This window comes from Epinephelus moara, chromosome 3, assembly GCF_006386435.1.
Source record: "Epinephelus moara isolate mb chromosome 3, YSFRI_EMoa_1.0, whole genome shotgun sequence".
Lineage (NCBI taxonomy): Eukaryota > Metazoa > Chordata > Actinopteri > Perciformes > Serranidae > Epinephelus > Epinephelus moara.
Window position 1 is genome coordinate 36,461,593 of NC_065508.1, and position 23,127 is coordinate 36,484,719.

The 23,127-nt window shown below is 40.4% G+C and overlaps 1 protein-coding gene across 3 annotated transcripts in view; it reads right to left on the minus strand.

The window, feature by feature from the left end:
* opcml (opioid binding protein/cell adhesion molecule-like) overlaps positions 1-23,127 on the minus strand; it is a 552,029-nt gene that overhangs the window by 274,113 nt on the left and 254,789 nt on the right. For 2 of the 3 annotated variants that reach the window (XM_050036102.1, XM_050036094.1), the window contains exon 1: positions 6,836-7,536. In XM_050036102.1, the coding sequence (XP_049892059.1) occupies positions 6,836-6,993 (158 nt within the window). In that variant the 5' untranslated portion in view covers positions 6,994-7,536. Of the gene's footprint in view, positions 1-6,835; positions 7,537-23,127 lie in introns of those variants that run through there. The other variant, XM_050036108.1, reaches the window with a different exon arrangement.

Genomic DNA, 23,127 nt, shown 5'->3' on the forward strand with positions numbered 1-23,127 from the left:
TGCTGTAACCCACAGCTGAATGAAGAGATTTTTGTCAAGATCCGGTATTACTCTCCTGTATGCTTGCTTGCTCAATACACAGGAATAAAAGGCATGGCTCGTGCAGGCTGACTGTGGTTAGCAAGCAGAGGTCAGTCCAACAAAATTCATTTGTGACTACAGGAGAGGTGGTATGACCACAAACCCTTACACTCCCACACAATTTAAGTGGTTCAACTTGGNGTGGTGTGTCTGTGTCACTCTGCAGTTACACCTCCAAAACACTAGTCGGCGGTGGAGGACTGTGTTAAGTGCTGTAAAGTTTAGTTCAAATCAAACTTTATTTATGTAGTTGATTCAAAACACACATTAAACATGGCTTCATAGAGACAATTTCAAACACAAGTATGCAAATTGGCTTCACTATAAATCACAGAACTGACAGACAAACACTTGTCTTTATATGGACACATTTCCCCCACCAATATAACATGCTAACGTTATTAGCACAAGTCTATGGCATTTTACATTGTATAAATTAGCCTAGCGTCTAGCGATCTTTTCCCTTTTCTCATATAAAACCAGGGACAACGGCAACATGTAACAAAGGTAACAGCACTCAATGTGGCTACATTACAACTCATAACATTCACCGACAAAACAACTGTTTTATACTAAACACGTTTTCCAAGCAAATACAACATGCTAACGTTATTAGCGCCAGCCTATGGCATTTTACACTGTGTAAATTAGCCTAGCGACGAGCGGAGATTTCCTCTGCTCATATGAAGCCAGGATAAATCCAGAGTATAAATCCCTGAAGGATAGATACCACACACGACAAATACGCTGCTGTATTTTTGTTGTTAAAATATTACGTTTCAACCAAGTACTGTATGGTTTTGACACTTTTCTAACTTGTTAAAAAAGGACATACAGTAATTAAAAAAAAAAAAAAAAAATCTCTCAAATTCTAGGGGTGCTGGGATTCAATCGGGCTAGAAATGCCTATGGTGTTGGGACACAGGAACTGACAGGAGGTCTGCGCCACCGCGACGCTGAGCGTGAGGGTGGGCGAGTCCAACTTTCTGTCAACAACAGGGGTGTTTTGAAAACACCCCCATTTTCACAGGTAACTTAGCCAGGTAACAACATCCAGTTAAATTGCAACACACACACACACACACACACACACACACACACACACACACACACACACACACACACACACACACACACACACAGAGTTAACCCTTTGTACTCATAGAAACAGTCTACCAATGTATTTTTGTCATTTCTTGGAGTATTTTCAAATGATTTATATGCTTAAAATCTGTACATCATCAGGTAAAATGTTATGTAAGTCAGTATTGAAATGCTGCCATAAATTAAAAAAAAATGTTTAATGTGTTTTCATTGAATTTGAAAAAAATAAACACACACAACATATTGAACCACAAGATTTCTAACGCTAAAAACATCAAAATATTTCTCAACACTCAATAAGTTATTTGAACTATGTACATTATTTAGTTTTTGAGATATACTCGTATTTATGAGCAGAGTGCAAACTTTTGATAGTTTCATCTGCAGTAGAAATATTTCCCCAGTGCCTACATTGGTATTTTTTTGTGTTTTATATTACTAAAATCTGTACAACCTAAAATCTTAAAGGTGAAGTTATACATATACGCACATATTGGCCTGCTTTTCTGCTCCTCCGGCATCATCACATGTTGTCAGCATCTTTTGGACCTCATACAGCATAATGGAATGACATCATTGCAAGCGGACAACATGTTGGTGCAAAAGACAGAAGTCTTAGCTTTCTGCTGCAAAAAAAATAATGCTCTGGCTAATATAGTTTTTATTTTAGATCAATTTTAAACAGGATCATGTAAACAATTATGTTCTGTGGCCATGATGGGACAATACTGTAGCATCACCACACATTTTCATGCGGACAGCATGATGACAGGAAAGACGTAAGTCTTAGCTTTCTGTTGCAAAAAGAATGAATGCTCTAGCTCTACTTTTTTTCTCCTCTTAATTTTAGATCAGTATCAATAAGGATCATGAAAACAACAACCCCCCACAGCTGACCACTGGTGGTCAGTTTTCAGAGGGTTAAACACATTAACATGTCCAATATTCTCAAATGATTTAAGTGAAAATTTGAGTCGCAGTCACTTCGACTAAGAGTGCTATTTTCTTAATCCTTCATAATTGACTTAAAGTCCCCCACAGTAATCAGCTCAGACAAAAATGATATTGCTGAGATTCTGACATTTTACCTCACTCACATTATGCAACAGCACCACTCAACTTGCTGCTTAATTGTCCCCAAATACACCATGATGAAATATGCCACCATTGCTTCATCATCAGGTCTGTATGTGAGGATTGTCACCCAACCTCCCAACTTTCAGCTAATTAGAATCAGTAATTTATTACATCTGCCACCTTGACACAAACACTGGCAACATTCCGGCCAATTAGAATCAATTATTCACAGATAATCAGGATATGAATTAAATTACCAGTACCTAAAAAAATTCTACTCAAAAGACAAGTCCGTGTACACATGTGCATAATATATTGACTTAAAACTGGCATCAACTTCTCGTTCCACTAACCTGTCATCCTGGCATTTTATTTTCCCTAGTGATCTCTACTTCTTTAAAAAAAAATGTAATGTTGTTACTAAAGCTGTGTTGAATGATGCTAATTATTCTGCCGTTCACATCTGCTTAAGTTCCTGTTGGCAGTTGCTTTCTTTATGTGAGAATGATTCTGCTTTGTGTTGCCCTTGACTGTCTTAATAATACAGCCCTGTAGAAATAAAATAGCACCCTAGGAATTTTGCCAGCGACAAGAAATCACTCAGATGCAACAATCTTTCATTAAAACATATTGCCAGGATCACACTGATGTTGTTTTTTTTCCCTGGCCTAAAAGCATTTAACCCTTGATGAGCCTCTGTGAATTGGCTCACAGCATCAATTTTGGACTCCTGATCTGAGATGGAAAAGCAAATGGTGCCAGACTGCAATGAGTACTGTGTATTGCTGTTTAAATCTCTCTTTTTGACAACTTTTATGTTCCCGATATTAAGTAATTTTACCTTCAGAGTATTGTCACAGACATGGCAATGTGACACACTGATTTCCAAATAGCAATAATGGCAATATAGCATACACTAGAGCCCTTTTTGTGCGGCAAAATGCAGGTTCCAAACACTGTAATTTATTTGAAAATTAGTTGTTTCAGACAGTATCGCAGCACCTACCAATTTCAGCCTGTCTACTCTTCCCATTATTTCGATCAAATTAGAGGTCAACGCCACAGCCGCCCTCCTCTCCAGCTTCCTCTCCTAGGCTTCCTGCTCCTGGCCCACCTCCCTGAGTGCCAACCTCACCAGCCAGCTGCCCTTCCAAGCTTCAGCTTTACTGCCACTTGGGTGAGGAGGGAGTTAGAGAGGCTTCTCACAGGCGAGGCAGAGGGTCCTCACAGCGTCAGCCCCAGGGTGCTCCAGGCGTGTACCAGTTAGCTGTCAAATGTGTGGACAATGCTATCATATCCCAGCTCCACAGGCCTTATTCCCACCCGCAGAAGCTTGGAAGCAGAATGAATATGATGTCCTTTCATTTCTCTGGTGCTTTCAACACCATCCAGCCCCTCCTGCTTGGGGAGAAGCTCAAAGCGATGCAGGTGGATAGCATGGTTTCCTGGATTATGGGCTGACTAGCTCACTGACAGGCAGCAGTTCATCTTCCTCCAGGGCAGTGCATTGGATACACTGCGGAGCAGCACAGGAACGGCTAGCTGTATTGTCAGCTTTCGAGTTCACTCTCTACACCTTTCCTTTTAAGATTCAACTCAGGGTCATGGCAGCTCCACAACTTATTTGATGACTCCTCTATTGTGGGGTGCATAGGTTAGGGCAAGAAACGGAGAACAGCTGCCAAAAGAGTCCTGTCAGCCACTGCAGGTGCAACCATTCGTAGCTCAACATCAGCGTGACAATTGAGCAAGAGGTGGATTTCAGCCTGTCACCATGCAAAGTGTAGAGAGTGAAATGGTTGGTTTCAACGTATCCAATAGACCTCTTAACAAGTTGTACTAATCAGTGGAGGCCAGCACACATTTGTAATGACTGAGAATGAAGACAGGATTAACGAGCTGGTGAGAAAGACTCTTAAAGGCTGCGCAGAGCAGAGGAGAGAAGATGAGGACTGAACTGAACTCCATCTTGGACAATACTCTCCACCCCCTCTGTGGTGAGCTGGTGCAGCTATGGCGCATGATCACCTTCCACCTCATCTACCCGAGGTGCAACAGCAAGCTGTTTAGCTGCTCGTCCGTGTCAGCAGCAATCAAACGGTACAATTATTCTTGTCTAAATAGCTCATATCTCAGCCAGCTTGGAGCCAGCTGAACTGTACTGACCTGCACTGACAGCTTGAGATGGTGAACATACTTTTTTTTTACAGGCATGATCATGTGACTACATTACCAAGAAGGCATATTAATATTAATACAAGTTCACATCTGCTTTTTTAGCACATTTGCAAATCACACTTAAGTTAGCAATCAAAACTTTTACTTACATCTGTAACAGCATACAGATGTGTGAAACTAAGCACATGTTGAAAATGGCTTTACTTTAATTTCACCTTTGTGCATACAACTTGGGTCTTACATTGTTTATATTTCTATCTGTGATGCTTCTTATTTGTTGCATGTACATATTGTTTTTATATTTCTCTTTTTCTTAATAGTTCTCATACGCTTGCTGCTGATAATTTGTTCTTCATTTAAATATAATTAAAGACTATTAAGTCAGCAGAGTGATTGCCTGCCAAGCTGTCTAGGGTGTAACCCCACCTCTCACCCAGTGTCAGCTTGGATTGACTCCAGAGCACCTGCAGCCCTCACGGATAAGCAGATATAGCTAAAGGGTGGACTGCTATGAAAACAAGTGTATTACAGTTCAGTTATATGGTAGTTTATATATGCTTAAAACAATTAAACACTATGTGTACAGGACGAATGTATATGTGCAACACGTTCTCATCCCAAGTTGTCACATATCGCTGCTTTGTCCGTGGACATTCACATCTACATATTACGAGCTAGGTATCCTTCTGCGTCTGTGGTTGGTGTTCCAGGATGCCACAACCAACGTCATGATGTCAACAAACGTACACAGTTAAGTTTAGGCAACAAAAGCACACTGGGACGTCAACGAAAGCATGTTGGTAGGTTGATGCAACAAAAGCATGTGGTTAGGCTTAGAAAAAAACATCATGATTTGGCTCTACATTAATATGGGAAGTGAACAGCAGGCTCCAAGGTTAAGTCCAAGGTATGTTGGACCCATCCGTCGCCCCTCCTACCCACCCTATAGAGACTTTCCAGCTCCTAATTATTATCATTATTATTATTATTATTATTATTATTATTATGTTGTTACCAGCAGCATGTCAAAGTGACACCGCGCAGCCCCGTATCATACCGACACAACAGTTGCTGTCCGGTGGCATGTTGAACTGAGGCCACCCATCCGTGACAGATGCTGCACCTTCGACTGGCTGCATATCATAACACTGCAAAAGGTTCTGTTCGTCCGGGTTACAAACTGATGCTGCGCAAAAGGTGGCTTTTGGCGTCAGTGTCTAACACTAAAATCACTTACAAAGCGGTGGTATTTGATGACTTCGGAATGAGAACAGGCTGCTATTGCATGTACGGCTTGTATTCATATTTCGGTTTGTCTTTATTGATTCTCATACCCTTGCTGCTGAACAAGTTACATTCATTTTTTTTGTATTCATTTCAATATAATCAAAGACTATTAAGTTCACCCTGTGATTGACTGACAACCTGTCCAGGGCGTGCCCCAACTTCTCACCCAGTGTCAGCTTGATTTGGCTCCAGAGCCCCCGCAACTCTCGAGGATACACAGATAAAGCTAATGGATGGACTGTTATGATAACAAGTGTATCACAGTTCAGTTATATGGTGGTTTAAGTAGGCTTGCTATAAGGGAACACTGCACTGTGTGTGTGTGTGTGTGTGTGTTTGTGTTTGTGTGGGTGGAGCAGGGCCCTATCTCCCATCTTTTCACAGGGATCCTGAAGTTCTAGCACCACACCTGGTCTATTCTTACACAAAGAACTACAGCAAACCCACAATACAGTTCATAGGCATTAACAAACTGGAATATGACAGTGAGGGGAGAGAAGATACGAAAAGACTATCACATGTCATAAAGACACGCAGTCAAACCCAGCACAGGAATATCACGATTAAACTGCAGATTTAAAGATATTTTTAATCTCCAGTTCTATGTGATTAAGGAACAACGGGATTTGTGGACTCTATCCAGTCTTCCAAAACATTTTATGAAGTGTAACGAAAACAAAACAGCCTTGAAAATTAAAGTCATAATTGCATTTGTATCACATACTCAAATCAATACGTACACAACCCCTCCCGATGCTGAATTTGAGTATCTCAGCTCTGTGCATCCTCAACAAGACATTAACCAACCGGATCAATAACATTCAAGGGCAATGAGCAGGAGAGGCTAAACACCGACTTCTGCACGTTATATAACTTGCAAATGACACGCATGCACTGCCCGTAGTTGTATCAGTAGTTACAACGCATATAAAGAGCGAGCATTTGTGCGTTTTTATATAGGTTATGATGACCTTTAGTAACTCCTGGACCGTTGCACTTGATTAGCTGTTTGGACCCAACACACGCTGTAAAACACAAGTCAGTCCGCGTCGCGCACAAGAGAGGATGATATTAGTGATGTGATAATGAAATACAGTTAAAGACTTACTTTAAGACGGCGCTGTCCCCCTGTCTGACGGTGATGTTGTCCTTTAATACAGAATCCCCGCTTCTGGCTGGAACTCCTGCAGGTACAAGGAATAACAATTTAAGTCCGAGGACGACAAGGCATTTCCCAGGCACCGCCAAATAGCCACAAATTCCCATGATTTTCTGTCACTGCGCAACTTCCAGGAAAACTTGAAACCGTCGGATATTCCGTTTGCGTCTCGATCGCAAATTCCACTCCACAATCAAGATGCTGTGTCGCCTTGCTGGAACTGTGGACGACCTGGTTTTGCTCCAAGTAAACAGGCTTGTTATGAAATAACTGTGCGTGTCGATAAACGCAGGAGAGAAAGAAAAAAAGTGTCTCTCCGCCCGCGAGCCGCTCTAGGAAACTGACTTCGGAGGAGAGAAAAGCGCCGTGTTTTTCAGAGAAATGCGCACCGTCTCCTCCGCTTCAAACTGTAATCGCCGTGAAATGGATGCTCTCGGAGAGATGCATCAGCCAAGTCTTGTATGTTTTTCTCTCCCTCGGTGTTCCCTTTTTTTTTTGTCGTCTCGGTGAGACTGTGGAAAGCTGTGTACACTCAAAGCAAAAGGCTCAATTCGCTTCAGTATCTTTTTCTTTGCGTTAAGTAGGCTACAGCTCCTGAAGTAGTTCTCTCTCCCTCTCTCTCTGTCTGTCTCTCTCTGTCTCTCCCTGTGTGTCTCTCTCTCTTCCCCTCTCCCTCTCCCTCTTCTAATCGCCAGGTAGCATCACTTGCCTGTACCATGAGGACCATATGGTCTGTAGCCTGCAGCTTTCTCATATCGGTTAGATAACGTCCCTCACAAACTGGGGTCCTGGGACCTCCAGTGGGCCCTTAAGGGGGTCTACAGGAGACACTCACTTAGCCACATGACAAATATTAATTCATGCAACACATTTGATATGATTTCATCATCACTCATGCATGTGAGAGGATCAAAGCTGTTGATTTAGTCCTCACAGCATACACGGAGATGGAGGAGAATATTCACTCTCACACTAATTGGGATCACTTGCAGTGCTGTGGCCCTTGGTGACCAGCTGGAGCACCTGGAGGCCTAAAGGTTCCACAACAAAATTAGGACTTGTTACATTTCACAATAATTTAATTCACTCAAAACAATTCCAATCAGAGGATGAATCGGGGAGACTAATAATAGGTTTCACACTCACCACTCTTATCTAAGTGTTGTAGCACTTAAAACAACAAAATCTCTTCAAATGGGAGTCTGGGGTGTATTTATTTAGCTACCATGAAATGAAGCTGGTCAAGGACCCCTTATACTGGGTTGAATTGCAGGGAAAATATTCATCATCCTCCTTAAGAATTCTTCTTGTCAAATGACTCATTCTAGAAAATACACCTCTTGCTAAAACTTGAAAACTTTTTTTTTTAGAAATATCAGTGGAGGTCTGTGGCCTTACGTGCATCCTTCAGGTGTATATTTATGTTAGCTGCTGCACTCCTGCAATAAATTATTAAAAAAAAAAAAAAAAAAAGGTTACCACCAACAAGGAAAAGCTTGCAATTGCCCTGGGGCCCCATGAAGCTTGTTTGTTTATGAATTATGCAAAATATGAGTATATATACTCATTATTTGAGTTTTGTGCTTACATGTTGCATAATTTTAAAATCATTTGTGTATGATCAAGATACAACACAGCTAACACAGGACCAGGTTGTATTGCAGCACAGGAAAAGCGTAGATATTTCACACTTTTAGGAAGGAACAGGGAGTTAGCAGCTCACCTGGCCATGTGAGTAGCAAGCAAAATTGAAACACACAGGCTGATCGCTACAAAAGCCTAAAAGCCAATAGAAATACACTGACAGGTCACTACAAAACAACCACGTTTAGAGCTTAAAAAGTCAGTGAATACACACCAACCAGTCAGTGCAAAACCCCCACATTTGGACCCTAAAAAGCCCATGGACACAGGCCGATGGGTTGTTCCAAAACACCCAGGTTTGGAGCCCAAAACACACTGGAAAAAGCACTGAAAGCACACCAACGACTCACTAAAACACAACCAGTTTTGTTGTTTGTTGGTCTTGAACAGATGTCTGCAGTAGTCTCTCACCAAGGTGATACACCATTCACCATCTTCTCCAGCCCCAGATGAAGTCAGCTCATATACTACGTCACTCTTTAAACATAGATATGATACGTGTAAATGTAACATGTTGGTGGTTGGCAGAAATTAAAAATGCCAACATTTTCGTCTGGTTACTGGGCTGGGGTACAACTCTATGCTGTCACCCTTTACATCACCATCCCCTACGCATTGCCCAAAAAGTCATGAATCACATGACCAACTGTATGATGGACAGCCAAACCTAGTGCATTTTATGCAGTGGATCATAGGCAGAGATTCAGCCTACAGATCAGTATGTCCATCTGCTGTGTGTGTTTCCTTGAATATGTATCATGTTGTAGTTTAAAATGAAATTCATTCATTTAGAAAAATTCTTCTACAGTGGCTTTTTTTTTTCAAGTTAAGAACCCTCGAAATTGCATTAAGGAGTTCATTTAAATAAAATGTTGTCCCATTGACCTCTGCCTGGAAAGATCTGTATTGATGTCTTTAATTAAAAGTAACAGTAGATAACCACCTTGTAGGCAGAAGCTGGAAACCTTTGATCAGAAAAGTCATTTTGGTTCAATCTCTCATTGTGCTCAGCTATGGTAAAAAAAAATTAAATAGCTGTGACAGTTCTAACATTTTAACATTTTCGAGGAATCCTCAGGCCTTGTTTTTGTAAGGGGTCATTTATACAAACTTAATAGGTGGATGATAGATTATTTAGTTAAGGTGCTTATTTGATGGTTAGGGTGAGGAGGAAAGTATCCTTTGGGAAAAGAGAGCCTGAACTTCACCAAACCACACTGACTTTGTTTACTAATGTGCTCCTGGGTTGTTTCTGCCTGTCCATATCTGTATGCACGGCGGGGAAGCTGGCCACTAGGGATGCGAGTGGCACTTTGCTGTGCATCTAACAGCAGCACTCAGGATTACTATGACAGCTTTGTAGTCTCATGAGAAGACTGAACAAGATAATTTCTTTACCTTAACATCAATTTGGCGTGCTGTTAAGATATTGGATGGGAAGCAACAAATGGCAATGCACTGAAGGCTTTGGATGGCGTCACTGTGAAAGATACAAGTGACACATGGCATTGTTCTTGTCTGGTACCAAATGTTTGTACAAGTGTGAAAGCAGTGATGGCTTGTGTTTGTAGGCTAAAGTCTGTGTTCTGTTGTCACTTCATCAATCTTGTCTCACATACGATTGACTTCATAATAAAAGCCTTTGTCTTTAATAAACCCACTAAGTGCTCTGAACAATACAGTGCCAAAAAGACAATTATACCTTTTAGCAGGTGTGAGGCGTTCTCAAGGTTTTATTGCCCACTTTACCAACAGTAGAACACAAAAACATCAGTACAATGGTAGTGGACTTTCGGGTGTCATTAACAATAAAATATACTGTCTGCACTGTTCTGTGTGTATCCTCTTTCTTCTGTTCCCACCATTTTCAGGCAGCAGATAAATACCATGTAAATTACCCTGATTTAATTTCTAGAAAATGTACAAACTAACATACGTGATTAGGTATTATGTTAGGTAAAATCCTGAGGTACACCGGTCAGTCAATACTTGGTGTATATGAGCGGTTCATTGCATTTACCAAACAGTTGTTCAGTTTATTCGAAGGTTGTTATTGAGGAATTATGATGATGTCTTGTGCCGGAGAAATTGGGCAAAGATAAGACTTAATTAAAATTATATCTGCCTGGGATGCAACACAAGTCCTGACTGTGTGCACGTCTTAATGGTTTTTAAATTAAAATCCCTCCCTGACCTCAGCAAAAATCTAAGATATGTGGTCTTAATTAGAGTCAAGGGTACAGGGAGTGGATGGGCTGAGGCACTTGTTCACAGACACCCCCTCAGTCGATTAAGGCTGTAACATTTGGTCATGTGACATCCTTTTAACACCTTGGTGCCGTCTGCTATCAATTCACTGTGAGGATAAAGACGGTTTAATAACACCATTAAGAGAAAGGAGGAGGAGCTGTGGGTATGTGCGGTATTTTCAGCAATCAGTTGTGCACAGAGGTGTTTGGAGGATAAAACAACACAGCAATCCATTTCAATCCGTGTCATGTGCATTACGTTTTTGACCCTCATTGTTCTACCTTACAGCGGGTCAGGTGCATCCGATGACCTTGCCAGAGCTCCACCATGAGCGCTGGTGCCAAGCATGCAGAAATGACAAATTAGAATGGCATTGTTCGTTGCACAGCCCACATGAATCACTCCTGATGTATCACACAAACAAGAATAGGGAGAGAGCAAAAAAAGAAAGCTAAACTCTGGCCTAGATCAACTACCCATGCTCTAAAATAGGAGGTGGACATATTGATTTTACCATGCTCAAATGAACAAAGCCATTTTACTTAAGTCATCGTCTTTTTGATTGGTTGCAGCCGTATACAGTCCAGCTCTTCCAGGCACATTGTGTTTCTCATTTATTTCACTTATACATGCAGTGACATTCACATAATTTCCTGCTGCGACGCATTAACACCAGACCCTGGGTGGTTTATTCAAACAATCCATGCTAATCTTCATTCATATCATGCAAGGATGGGCAGAGCTAGCAGACAATGGGCCGGCCTCTGACCAAAGCAAGCTAATACCCAGGCAAAAACATGGGTAGACTGAATAAAGAGCGCTCACTCAATGGATTCAGTCATCTGCAGAAGCTCAGATTCCACTGGCACACCAACACTAATGTTATGCAACTTATTCATGAGTGGCTGACATTCTGAGGTCAGCCTAGCAAAGTTTTGTGAAATCATTTGAAATGAGAAAGAACATATTTGTAACAATAGCAGAAAGGAGACACATCATGTTCTTTTGTGTTAGCTAATGGTCGAATGTTTTAAATGAGCTTTGGTTCAAGGATTTAGGGGGATAGACTGGCAGAAATGGAATACAATATAATAAGTATGTTTTCTTTAGTGTATAATCACCTGAAGATAAGAATTGCTGTGTTTTCATTAACTTTGAATGAACTGTTTATATCTAGATATGGAGTGGGTTTTTCATCCACAGAGATTGCCATGTTGCACCGCCTTGTCTCTACAATAGCCTAAAAGGGACAAACCAAAGACTGGCTGTAGACAGAGCCATTTTTGGTTGGCCACCATAGTTAGCAGCTCCCCCATGATGAGAGTGTCAGAAAAAACACAATTTTTTTTAACGTGAAACTGCCTTATCTTATTCTGACACAATATATTCTCACTCAGACCTCTTCACATATCGATCTTTGGTCATGGACTTTGCACATTGACATACGACGTGCAAAGTACCCTGGGTGCTTTGGTTGTTGACGTTCTGGGACAGTGTGTCAACTTCAGCCTGTTACATGCATTGTCTGTTTTCAAATACATTTCCGTTTTTACAGGAAATGTACCATTTGCATACAGTCCCTTTCAAAATAAGTGCACTAAGTCAGTACAACACTGCAAATTGATGGGGGTTTTTTTCCCTCTCAGGAAAAAAGAACAGTGTTTGGCTTTACAATCTTACGGCAAGTGAGCACCCGCCTCCCTGGTGAAAGTCACATCCACCAACCCTCCCACCCACCGGGCACACCCATGGTCTGGTGTTCCGCTACCTTAACTTTCATTATTGTTTTGCCTGGTCTTTACCCGATGCAGCAAATCATGGTGATTTGAAAGGACGGCTTTTTTCATCTGTGTCTGATGCCAGAAGTGACTGACCATGCCTGATTTCAACTACTTCAGAGTGAGACTGGGTTGTTTATTCAGTGTTTCCACTGGTTTAAATCACTGAGTTTGTTTGCTTTGGAGAGGATGAGATCTCTGCAGATAATCTGGCTGGTAAAAACCTCCTGAAAATCTGGATCTTAAGTTATCAGAGAAGCAAGGTGATCACACATTAGCAGGTGCTGGACTAGCGGCCCATCTCTGACATGCCAAACAGCATTGAAGAAACACTGATTTGTGATGTGAAACTGCTTTATTCAGTGTATTTACTGGTTTACATGAGTGGGTCTGTTAATTCTGGGGTGCAAGCAAAGTCTGGATAATTCGGATAATTTATCAGAGATAAGGTGAGCACACGTTAATCTATCAGGAAAAAAAGGTGAGCACAAGATGGTATGTGGTGAGACATGCCAAACAGTGCTGGAGAAACATTAATTTAAAAGTGAAACTGCTTTATTCAGTGTTTTTACTGGTTTAAATAACTGGTCTGTTTGTTTTTGAGAGGAAAAGACCTCTGTGGATAATCTGACTCCTGGCAAAAGCCTCGTGAATGTCTGGATCTTAAGTTATCAGAGAAAAAAGGCGAGCACACATAAGCAGGTGTTGGGCTAGTGGCCCGTTTTCGACATGCCAAATAGTGTCAGAGAAACACTGATTTGTAATGTGAAACTGCTTTATTCAGTGTTTGTGCCAGTTTAATCACCTGCTCTGTTTGTTTTGGAGAGGAAGAGACCGCTGTGGATAATTCAGCTCCCAGTGAAAACATCCTGAACAATGAACACTGATGGAATTCTAACCAGGAGAAGTTTTAGCTGGTTGCAACCTGCAATCCTCACCACTAGATGCCACCACATGCCCCTAAATCCTACACACTGTTCCCTTATGGTAAGTTTGGAGTTATAATAGTCACTGAAGTTTTAAACATTTTATGTCCTTATTTTCTTCTATGATATTGTACTGTGGTGAATCTTAGCACTAACTAACTAGCTAGTGCATTTAGTAGGTGAAGTGAAGCTTTGGGACAGTCTCTTCAGCACCTCTTCACTCTGACACCAAACATAATACATCCACTTCCCTGACTTGTAGTGTATCACTCCGCCAGCATAAACACCTACTAATACAGTGGAGTTCCCCATCTAAACAAAATGAAGACATGTTGAACAAGAGTGGAGGACAACACTTGTTTTGTCTCCTTTGTGATGCAGGGAATCAAATCTTGTTTTTGTCTCCTGGACATTTCTGAAGTTATATTCAACAATCATAAAGTGCCACAGTGCTTAAATACAGCCCATAATTGCATGATAATCCAGAGGTGAGTTGGAGGTGTGTCAGTGATCACACAAAGCAGCCACTCAAGATTTTCTCTGCTGTTTAAATATTTATTGATGCAAGCTCAAAATCCCTCTGACACTATCAAATCACTTCAAGTTAGCAGATGTAAGACATAGCCCAAATATACAGTACTGTACACAAATGCCCATCCAATAACCCTGGATTTGTTCATATATATATACAAAAACATAACAGTTATGTTGTGAGTATTTCATTAAACGTGTAAAGATAACAGTAGGCTCAGTCTTAATATCACAGCACCACACTGCCCTCCTGTAAATATAAACTAACAGAGGCACAGGCTCAAATCAATCATAATGATCTAATAGAAAAGAGGCAAGTTAGGGCCAACTCTCGATAATCCCAAAAACAACAAGAGGCCAAAGAGATCTCTATTTAAAATCGCTTATACCGTTGTGATTTTTTTTTTTTCAATTTTCTAATAGCAGAACAATGTTCTGCCTTTCTAGTTCCATTTTGAAATTTAAATTGAATATGATTAATTTAAATTATTAATGTCAGAAGAATAATTGTATCTGATAAAATTGACTCTCACAAGATATTTTACATATGACTACTACTATCAAACATGTAATTATTTTTCCCTCAGACCTCTACATTTTCATCAAACTTCCCAGCAAAAAAAAACAAAAAAAAAAAAAACTACTTCCTGCTGCAAGGAAATTCAAACAAACTACGTTATTTACTTCCGTCCTTAGATAACATCCAGCCTACAGTGAGTACTGCAGGTCAGTCACTGTAAGTCCAGAGTTTATGGATTTTATTGGGTCGGTATTGACCGGTTCAATATAATGATTATGAAGAGGAAGAAACACAAGACATTAAGGGAATACATTACAGATTTTAAAACCATCCTTGTATCATTGCAGTGTGGGTAGTATGTGTAGTGTCCATCTTACCAGCGTCCATATCTCTCAACTAAAATTTATTGGTCCACTGCCACACAGTGCATTCTGGTAGTTGTAAGTTTTCTACCTCTTGAGCGAAAGTGAATGCCACAGTCTCTCTGAGTTTTCTGTGGTCATGTAGAACAAATTTCATTTGCATCTTTCTGCTGCATAGACAGTCCATCTTTCCAGCTGTGAAATACTTCTTTTAAGTATGGATTGATTTATCTGCGTTATCTGTATCTTAATACAATATTCAAATGTTCACATGTATACTGAAAGTATGTTCGGTTACTGTCACTGCTCCTCCAGTTCATACCAGCCACAAAGAGATCCCCTCTCACAGCCAGATGCATGTGCATGATGTGGGACAAAATTCAAATTCTTCATTCTGTGTTAAAATCATCCATAAGATGCTTCAGCAGTCTAAGTTAGTTAAAACAAGTGTGGATCTTACAAACTGAATGTCTTTTAATTATGAAATTCCCTCTTTGAGCTTCAACAGACAATGTTTTCTTGGTGAGCCACAGCAGAGGGACTGTAACACAAAGCGGGAATTTCATACTGCCAAAAAATGCAACCAAAGTAGGCTATATTCACTTTATTTGCTAAACTCTGTTGAGGCCTCATATGAGCTTTTTTTTGTTTGTTTGTTTGTTTTGTTTTACAAACTTGCAATGCAATATTGCAGAGAGGACTGTGGACTTTGTCCCCTATCATTTATTGAGGGCATGTGTGGGCATATGAGTACTGTATTACTTAAATGGTTACTTCAGAAACACTAGACATCAGGATCGCCAATAATTTCCAAACAAATAACTGCTTTGTTATTTAACTTTAATTGCCTGAAATGCAGGACTGGCTGGGTTTTCTCTCTGACAACAGACTGATTGCTTCTGTTGTCTGAGTTTTTTTTTTTTTTTTTAATCAAATAGCAACTTGATTCAGGTCTGCTTTATACCGTGTAGGAGCTTAAGTGCTCCTGGCATGGAGAGCTGCACATGATTCCAACTTTGATCTCAGATAACTACATCTGCCTCAGCCTTGAGTTATCAGACAGCTTTAATCAGACGCCCTAGCTGCAGTCACAGCATGTGGAACAAAAGACTGTTTATGTCTGTAGCCAGCCTTTAAAATGCAACGCTGGTCTTTCTCTGCTTTCAAGGAGTTGTGCTGGTCTTTGTCACATCTGATCCTATCCCAGCCCTCCCCAGTTCCCGCTCTGCTAATGCTGCGCGATGTGTTGCAAAGTCAGTCAATGTATGCATGGCGTGAGGGCATGAATTATTTAAGAAGCTGGTACCTTTAAATGATTTGAATGTTCAGACATCCTGTGTTATCAATAGGTGTAATATTCTCTGTGCTCCCAGCAGGCGTGTGCTCAGCAGATATGCTGATACACTATCAGAGGCTCCTCCACTGACCTCTGCATGACTTTATTTTGTGCGTGTGTCGGAATTAAAAGTGTGGCCGCAAAGACACGCCATTGATATGAAACATGTTGGTGGGGGTCTTAACTGTGCATTCAATTTCTAAAACTTCTTTATCCGATGCGTCAATATTTCAACCATTTTGAGCAGCTCTATTGACTACAAGTAATGGACATAAAAGCTGCTTGAAGGTCACGCTAAATCCTCCTGCATTAAGGCATCCAGCCTTTATGAGAGCCTAGAAAATATGAAAGGCATCAACAAGGACAACAAACAGTATGTGTGTGTCTCCAGCCACACGGGCATTAAGAAAACAGATAGTTCCAGTCCTTGATTGTGACTGGCTAAGTTGCGTTCGAAGCTGTTGTAAAATACTCAATAAACACACAAATGTGACTGGGTTACAGTTTCAGTATTACTGCACCAATTAGTCACCTATTGTCATGAGGGATGCAGAGCTAAAGAGGGTTTCATTTTAATATTCTTAAGGATGAGAACTGTCAGAAATTAATAACACTGTCATTTAGGGGATGCACAAACAAACAAACAAACAAAAAACAAAGATGTCTGCAAAAGAGATGAGGAGAGTCTACAGGGATATATGTTTGGGCAGCCAGGGAACCCACTGCATTCTGTCACTGCACTGGAGAAATACATGTCATTGCTGCTGCCCAATTCATTGGCCTTTTATCTCCATCCAAAGCAGACAAACTACACCAACCATCTATTTTTACTTTGAAATTATAAGGTTCTATCTGACATGTCAAAACTGAATTATTATTACATTCTTATTCATATATAAGGTGTTTTTTTTTAAGTTATAGGCTATGCATTTTTGGACTTTTTATGTAGAAAACAAAAAGGTCCTATCTCCAGGGACGGTTTTTGCTATGGGCAATGTGGGCGACCACCCAGGGCGCAATGTATGTGAGGGCGCACGAGCGCCCTCCAAAAAAACATAAAAAATAATAATAATAATCGACAGTTTTCTAGACTACCGCTCATTTCCACGTCAAGTTAGTGGAGTGGGCGCCCCTATTATCATGTTTCAACCAGCAGCAGAAAGGAAAGGCGAATCCTGGCGGTTGTGGGTTGAACAGGGGTCACAAACAGGAATACGGCGGAGGCTCATAGTGCTCTGCAGCGCAAGATAACAGCTTACCAGCGACAGGACGTAAAACTAGCCAGGACCGCCTCTGCCTATCTCCAAAATCAAACTCTAACTTGGTTTTGTAAGGGTCTATATGTGAGCCAGTCAGCACTGAGAAAGCACACAAGACAACCAATCAGGTTCCGCTTCTAAATCAAACCTCTCCCCTCCCCACTGGTTAGCTAGCCTTGTGCTCTGTACTGCACACTAGCCATAACTGGTGGGAGGGAGCTAACAGAGCTGCTCATCCAGTGATTACTGCTGGTGCCAACCCAACAGCATTGCTGCGGAAACATCATGGCGACCCGCGGTCTACCCCCAGGTAGCCCTGGTGAGTGTGCAGCAAATCCCCTTTAGCTTTGTTAACTACTGTTAGCACCATTAGTAGTGCAGCACTGCTCGTGGTGCTAACATTTTAAAGCACTAAAGAGGTGTTGTGGCTCAAAATTAGCTGCTTACTCATGGGGGAGACCCGGGGGAAGACCAGAGGTGGCCATGATGTTTCTGAAGCTATGTCATCACGCTACCGGGGAGGTGTTAACAGCGATTATCGCGAATGAGCGCCACCACTAGTTAGCCCCCACCCAGCTAACCCCCCACCCTCCTAGCCCAGCTGGTACAGAGTGCAGAGCATCCAAGGCCTTCGTTAGCTTTTTTCTATATGTGGACACTCTGTTACAACAATAATTTTCAAAAAAAAGTTTTAAAACAAATTATAAGTGAACTGTTTGTATTTCTTGAAAATCATTGTGCCTTTTCATGTTTTGCAGGATAGAACCTTATAAGTCCAAGCAGAAAGTGAGTTCTTAGGGTTAGAAGGTTCTATCTACATATGACCCCTCCCTAAAAATCCCATTTACGAAACTGACAGGGTTTGAACATTGAGACTAACTTTAGGGTGTCCGACATTTTTGTGTACAAAAGAGACTTGTTCCACATATCATTGTTGCTATTTGGAATACAAAAACGTTGAAGATCATTATCTAAAAATCACTCAGAACACAGATAGAATGTTATCTAAGAAATTCTAAGGTAGCACTATGGGAAGTGAACCATGTAGTTTTTAATTGTAAGCTATTACAGTGATGTTAATAGTTTTCATGTAGTTTGTCCCTGGGACCCACTGGTGATCATTTGAGTGGGTCCCCATTCAAATTTGTGTTTTTTTACATACTGTAGTATTAAACTCAAGTTTGATGTTTTATGGTTTAAATTATGGTTATATTCATGAATACTTGAAATGTATCTGAAAGTTAAACAAATAAAATAAATAATAAATCTGAAATTGTTATTTACAAAGCCACAGACTGTATCCCTGTATACAGTCTTTTTACAAAAGGTAAAAAAAATCAGATCTTAAGCTGAATTAAGAGAGCACCAAAATCTACCCAGTATCAAATCAAATGTGATAGGTGATTGTGATCTGTAATAATCCAATAGAAAGGGAATTGCTGTGTATAAGCAGTGTGGGGGTAACGCTTTGCTTTTTTAACATGTATTTTTTTGTTTATTTGCTTTTGCCTGTATGCCCATCAGTTTCAGTGCTCTACTTCTTGTTTGTTTTATGTTGTATTTTGCGCTGATATATTTTGTTGGTCTTTATTTTTATTGTGTGTCTCTTTCTTACCTTATGTTAACTTCTTTTTTTTAACTGTCTGTATGTCTCTGCACCTGTTTTAACTTGCATGTGTTCTGCTTTTGCATCCTAGGGCGGCTAGAAAGGAGCAGGGATAGAGAGCTAGCCTCGGGATTATTTTTTCCTCGTTCCTGTAATCGGCACATTTGGATGATGTTAGTAGCCTATATGTTGCTGTGTATTTTGTTGTTGTAGAAAGCTAGTTCATTTCAAATCCAGTGCTGCGCAGGTCTGACACATTCATGTATACACATACAGTGGTTACCACTTTGTATGAAAAAACCCTGCTTATATTAATAATAGTGTGATGATATAGAACAATTAAATAACCTAGACCTTTTAAAATAAATGAATAGCCTTGGACACAGGGAGGCTCAGGCAGAGGATCAAACTCTGATAATTATGAGTTATGGATAAATATTTGTGGGCCTATGATATGAAACACAATAAACAAATATTGAGGTAAGCATGGAATGCCGTGCGAGTCAGTCACTATGACGAGATCAAATTAATACACCGGAGCTGGAGGACCCATCTGCCTGGTGTGCCGGTCAGCTACTGCAGACAGAAATATTGTAGAGCAACTTATTACTTTCAAATGAAGTATGAAAATGAAGTAGCTAGTTATATGCATTACATATAACTACATATAACTAGTTATATGTAAAGTATTACACTTTGAGAGTAATTTGCCCAATACTGTGGACAGTACATAAAAATTGTAAATAAGCTATTGTATAATTTTAGTTTAACATTTTGAGAAGTATGCTGAATATCTTTCTGAGAAGAGTTTTTATGTTTTCCTTTTACTGATGAGACTGAACAAAACGAGATCTTGTCTTTCACAAAATGAAAATGAAAATATTTCTTCCACATGGTGTGTCCCCTGGACAGTAAAACATCACTGAGTTATCATCAACATGAGTCAACACAGTATCAGTAGCACAATCACATTATCAAAATGTAGCATTATCAAGGGGAATAAAAACACAGCATCATCAACATGCTGATGAATGCAGCATCTGCTGTCACAGCAGACATTGTAACGTAAAATTACAGGAATGTCTGTCGTAAAAGCCTACATAATTGTGAATTTGGGTACATTTTAAGAATCTAAAAATGTAAGGTTGTTGTATAGTGGAACTCTATGCCGCCCCACTGCCTTTACCAGGAAATGGCAGCGCACAGAGCTTCATAGTACCAGGGATGGGAGGCGGGCTGGTACAAGCAGGTGTTGAATCTGTGCAAAGCACCATAACAAAACACCTGACACATCACAAGCAGTATAATAACAACTTTGAAAACACAAGTTTTACTCTCAGTGGTTTCTGTGACATGAAAAAATGCTTCAAAACTAGTTAAGTCATGCAACGGCACTGTTTCAATACAGATCTTTTGTTCACAATGTAGCATCAGGGAAAATACAACACATTCTCACATATCGACAATTGGTCATGGACTTTCCACGTCCACACAGAACGTGCAAGGTACCCTGGGTGTGTTGGTTGTTGACCAAGCACCAGATTTCTGTGACTTCAGAGTGAGACCAGGTTGGAAAATAATAGGGTGTGTCCCTAGGACCCATCAATAGTGAGTTTATTGCATCAGTTTTCAAAGTTTTGGGGACGCAGGATGCATATGTAGCAACATCACTGCTATTACATTCACAACTTACATTTAAGTTTTACTTTAATGTTGGTCAAAGAAGGCAGTTGTACTTAATGTAGCACACATCTGTCTGGATGAATTCAAATCTAGGATTGCTGCTCTGTAAACAGTTTGCTTAATGATGGCTTTGTGATGGCATTTCAACAGTCACCTTAGGGGAAAAGCCTAATTCGTTTTTAGAGCGTGTTAAGACAAAGAGATAAGACTAATGAAGAGCGAAACAATCTGGCAGCATTTAGTTATTTTTACAACAAAAAGCCTTTCACAGCAGCTTCTTTACAAAGCAATTAGTACTACTTTAGTCAACCAACAGTAGCAACTTTTTTTTTTTTTTTTTTAACCCAATATAATGGCTCATTTACGCAAACTTTCAAGTCAAGTCAGTTAAATTTTATTTATATGGTGCCAAATCATAACAGAAGTCAGGGCACTTTTCATAAAGATGAAATCTAGCATCATACTCTTAGTCATAGTCCCTTTGATAACTGTACACAGTCCCACTGTGATCCTCACAGACAGAGACTGTGGATATCTGGGACAAAGAGTCAACATGGCTGCCATTTCATTCCTATCGTCACTCTCATCAACATTAAATTGTTCATTTGTATGTACGCAAATATAGCCGTCTTTAACCCTAAGGTTATAAACAATTTAGTTGGTGACAATAACAGTGTCCAATCTGAAGTGAGAGGAGCGGCTCGCCGTAATGCTTATTTAGGCAGAAACTGTCATCCCAGAGATGGATTCTGCTCACTTCAAGGTGAATGCATCTGAATGAGCAATTTCCATTCAAATATTAGTCAAATGGAACTAATACCCTGGGATAGAATGAATCAACCACTCAGATCATATTTGACAATGACATATGGATGGCGGTTTGGGAAAGTTGGGAAAAATATCTACATGAGGGAATATTTAAAGAGAGGTTATGCACAATTTCAGATAGTTAATCATCCAATTTCCAAATCAGCAGGAGTCAGTCAGAAAGCTATATCAATGGTGAATTATTTGTCAGTGCCACTCCAGTTGCCCTACAGGTGGGAATGTGCTAACAGAGTATATGTACCCTCATGAGGATTAGTTTAGTCTGTAAAAGTCCTAACTGTTTTCAGTGTTGGATTTTGAAGCATATAAACTTATACTACTGCAGTGTTGCTGAAGAAGTGTTTTCTTTTTGTATTCAGCTGGTGCCCTTGGTAGCCACAAGCAACTACACCATGGTAGACCTCTGCATATTCAAAATGTTAATGATGGCCCTTATTTGCAATGCACACTTGCCTGAGACACATTATTCTAAAAACACTGCCTGTGATAATATTGTTTCCCATCTAGCATATGTGCATGAGAGATTTTTGCCACAAATAATACAGTCATCACATTGCTGGTTAGATTACGGCCAGAGACCTTTGTTTTGTGTCATACCCCTCTGTCGGACAAACATCATTAAGTAAAAACACTGTTTAAGAGATTATGTGTTGCAAAGATATGCAGAAAGTGGCCAATGCAGTGCAAGTACAAGTCATCTCAGTGGTGTTATTGATTTGTTGTCTAAAACCAGGTAGAATCACAAAGTCAGTGAGTGCATGACTCTCTGGGTTTTCTGCAGCACAGATACAGTAGGTTACTTGAAGTTAAACTTTCATGGAGTTTAAATATAACATCTGCTGAACAAGTTGTTGTGTGGTACTAGCAGATTGCTTTAGTGTGGGAAAGGGCAACAACTACTGTGGATACAGTTAACTAATTGCAGGCACATACACAGATAGACCCCATGTGGTGCTCAAGCACTGGCCCTTTTGCCCTCTGAGTAGATAAGTGCCCTTTTGCAAGACTTTTTTTTGGTGTTTCTTCTAATCATTTTACATTAAAGGTGTGGTATGTCCGATTACTGCATTTTAATCGAGCCCCTGCCACTCCCTCTTTAACATCCACTGTCAGAGCCAACAGCACAGCAACAGTCAACAAACACAAACCGGGAGCCCTGTGGAGCAGCATCACATCTCCCTGACCTGCCTTCATGGACAGTCAGGTAACAATAGTGATTGCCCTGAGCTTCAGCATTGTTTGTTGTGGTTGTGAAATTAATCCACTCTAAAAACATCTCAATACAGCCAAGCTCATTTAGGCAATAACCCACCGTTGATCTTAACAAGTAAGCTAGTCTGGCGTTAAAAAACCCCGTCTCCCTTCAATTCTCTGGCAGATTTGGGTTCAACAGCTGCCCATGGCGAGCAGAGAGACACCGCATTGCTTTCCCATTTCCATGCGTCTGTAGAAACCAACACTCAACTAAAAAATATTGTTTACATCTGTTACGACCCAGTTCAAGTGGCCATAACAAAA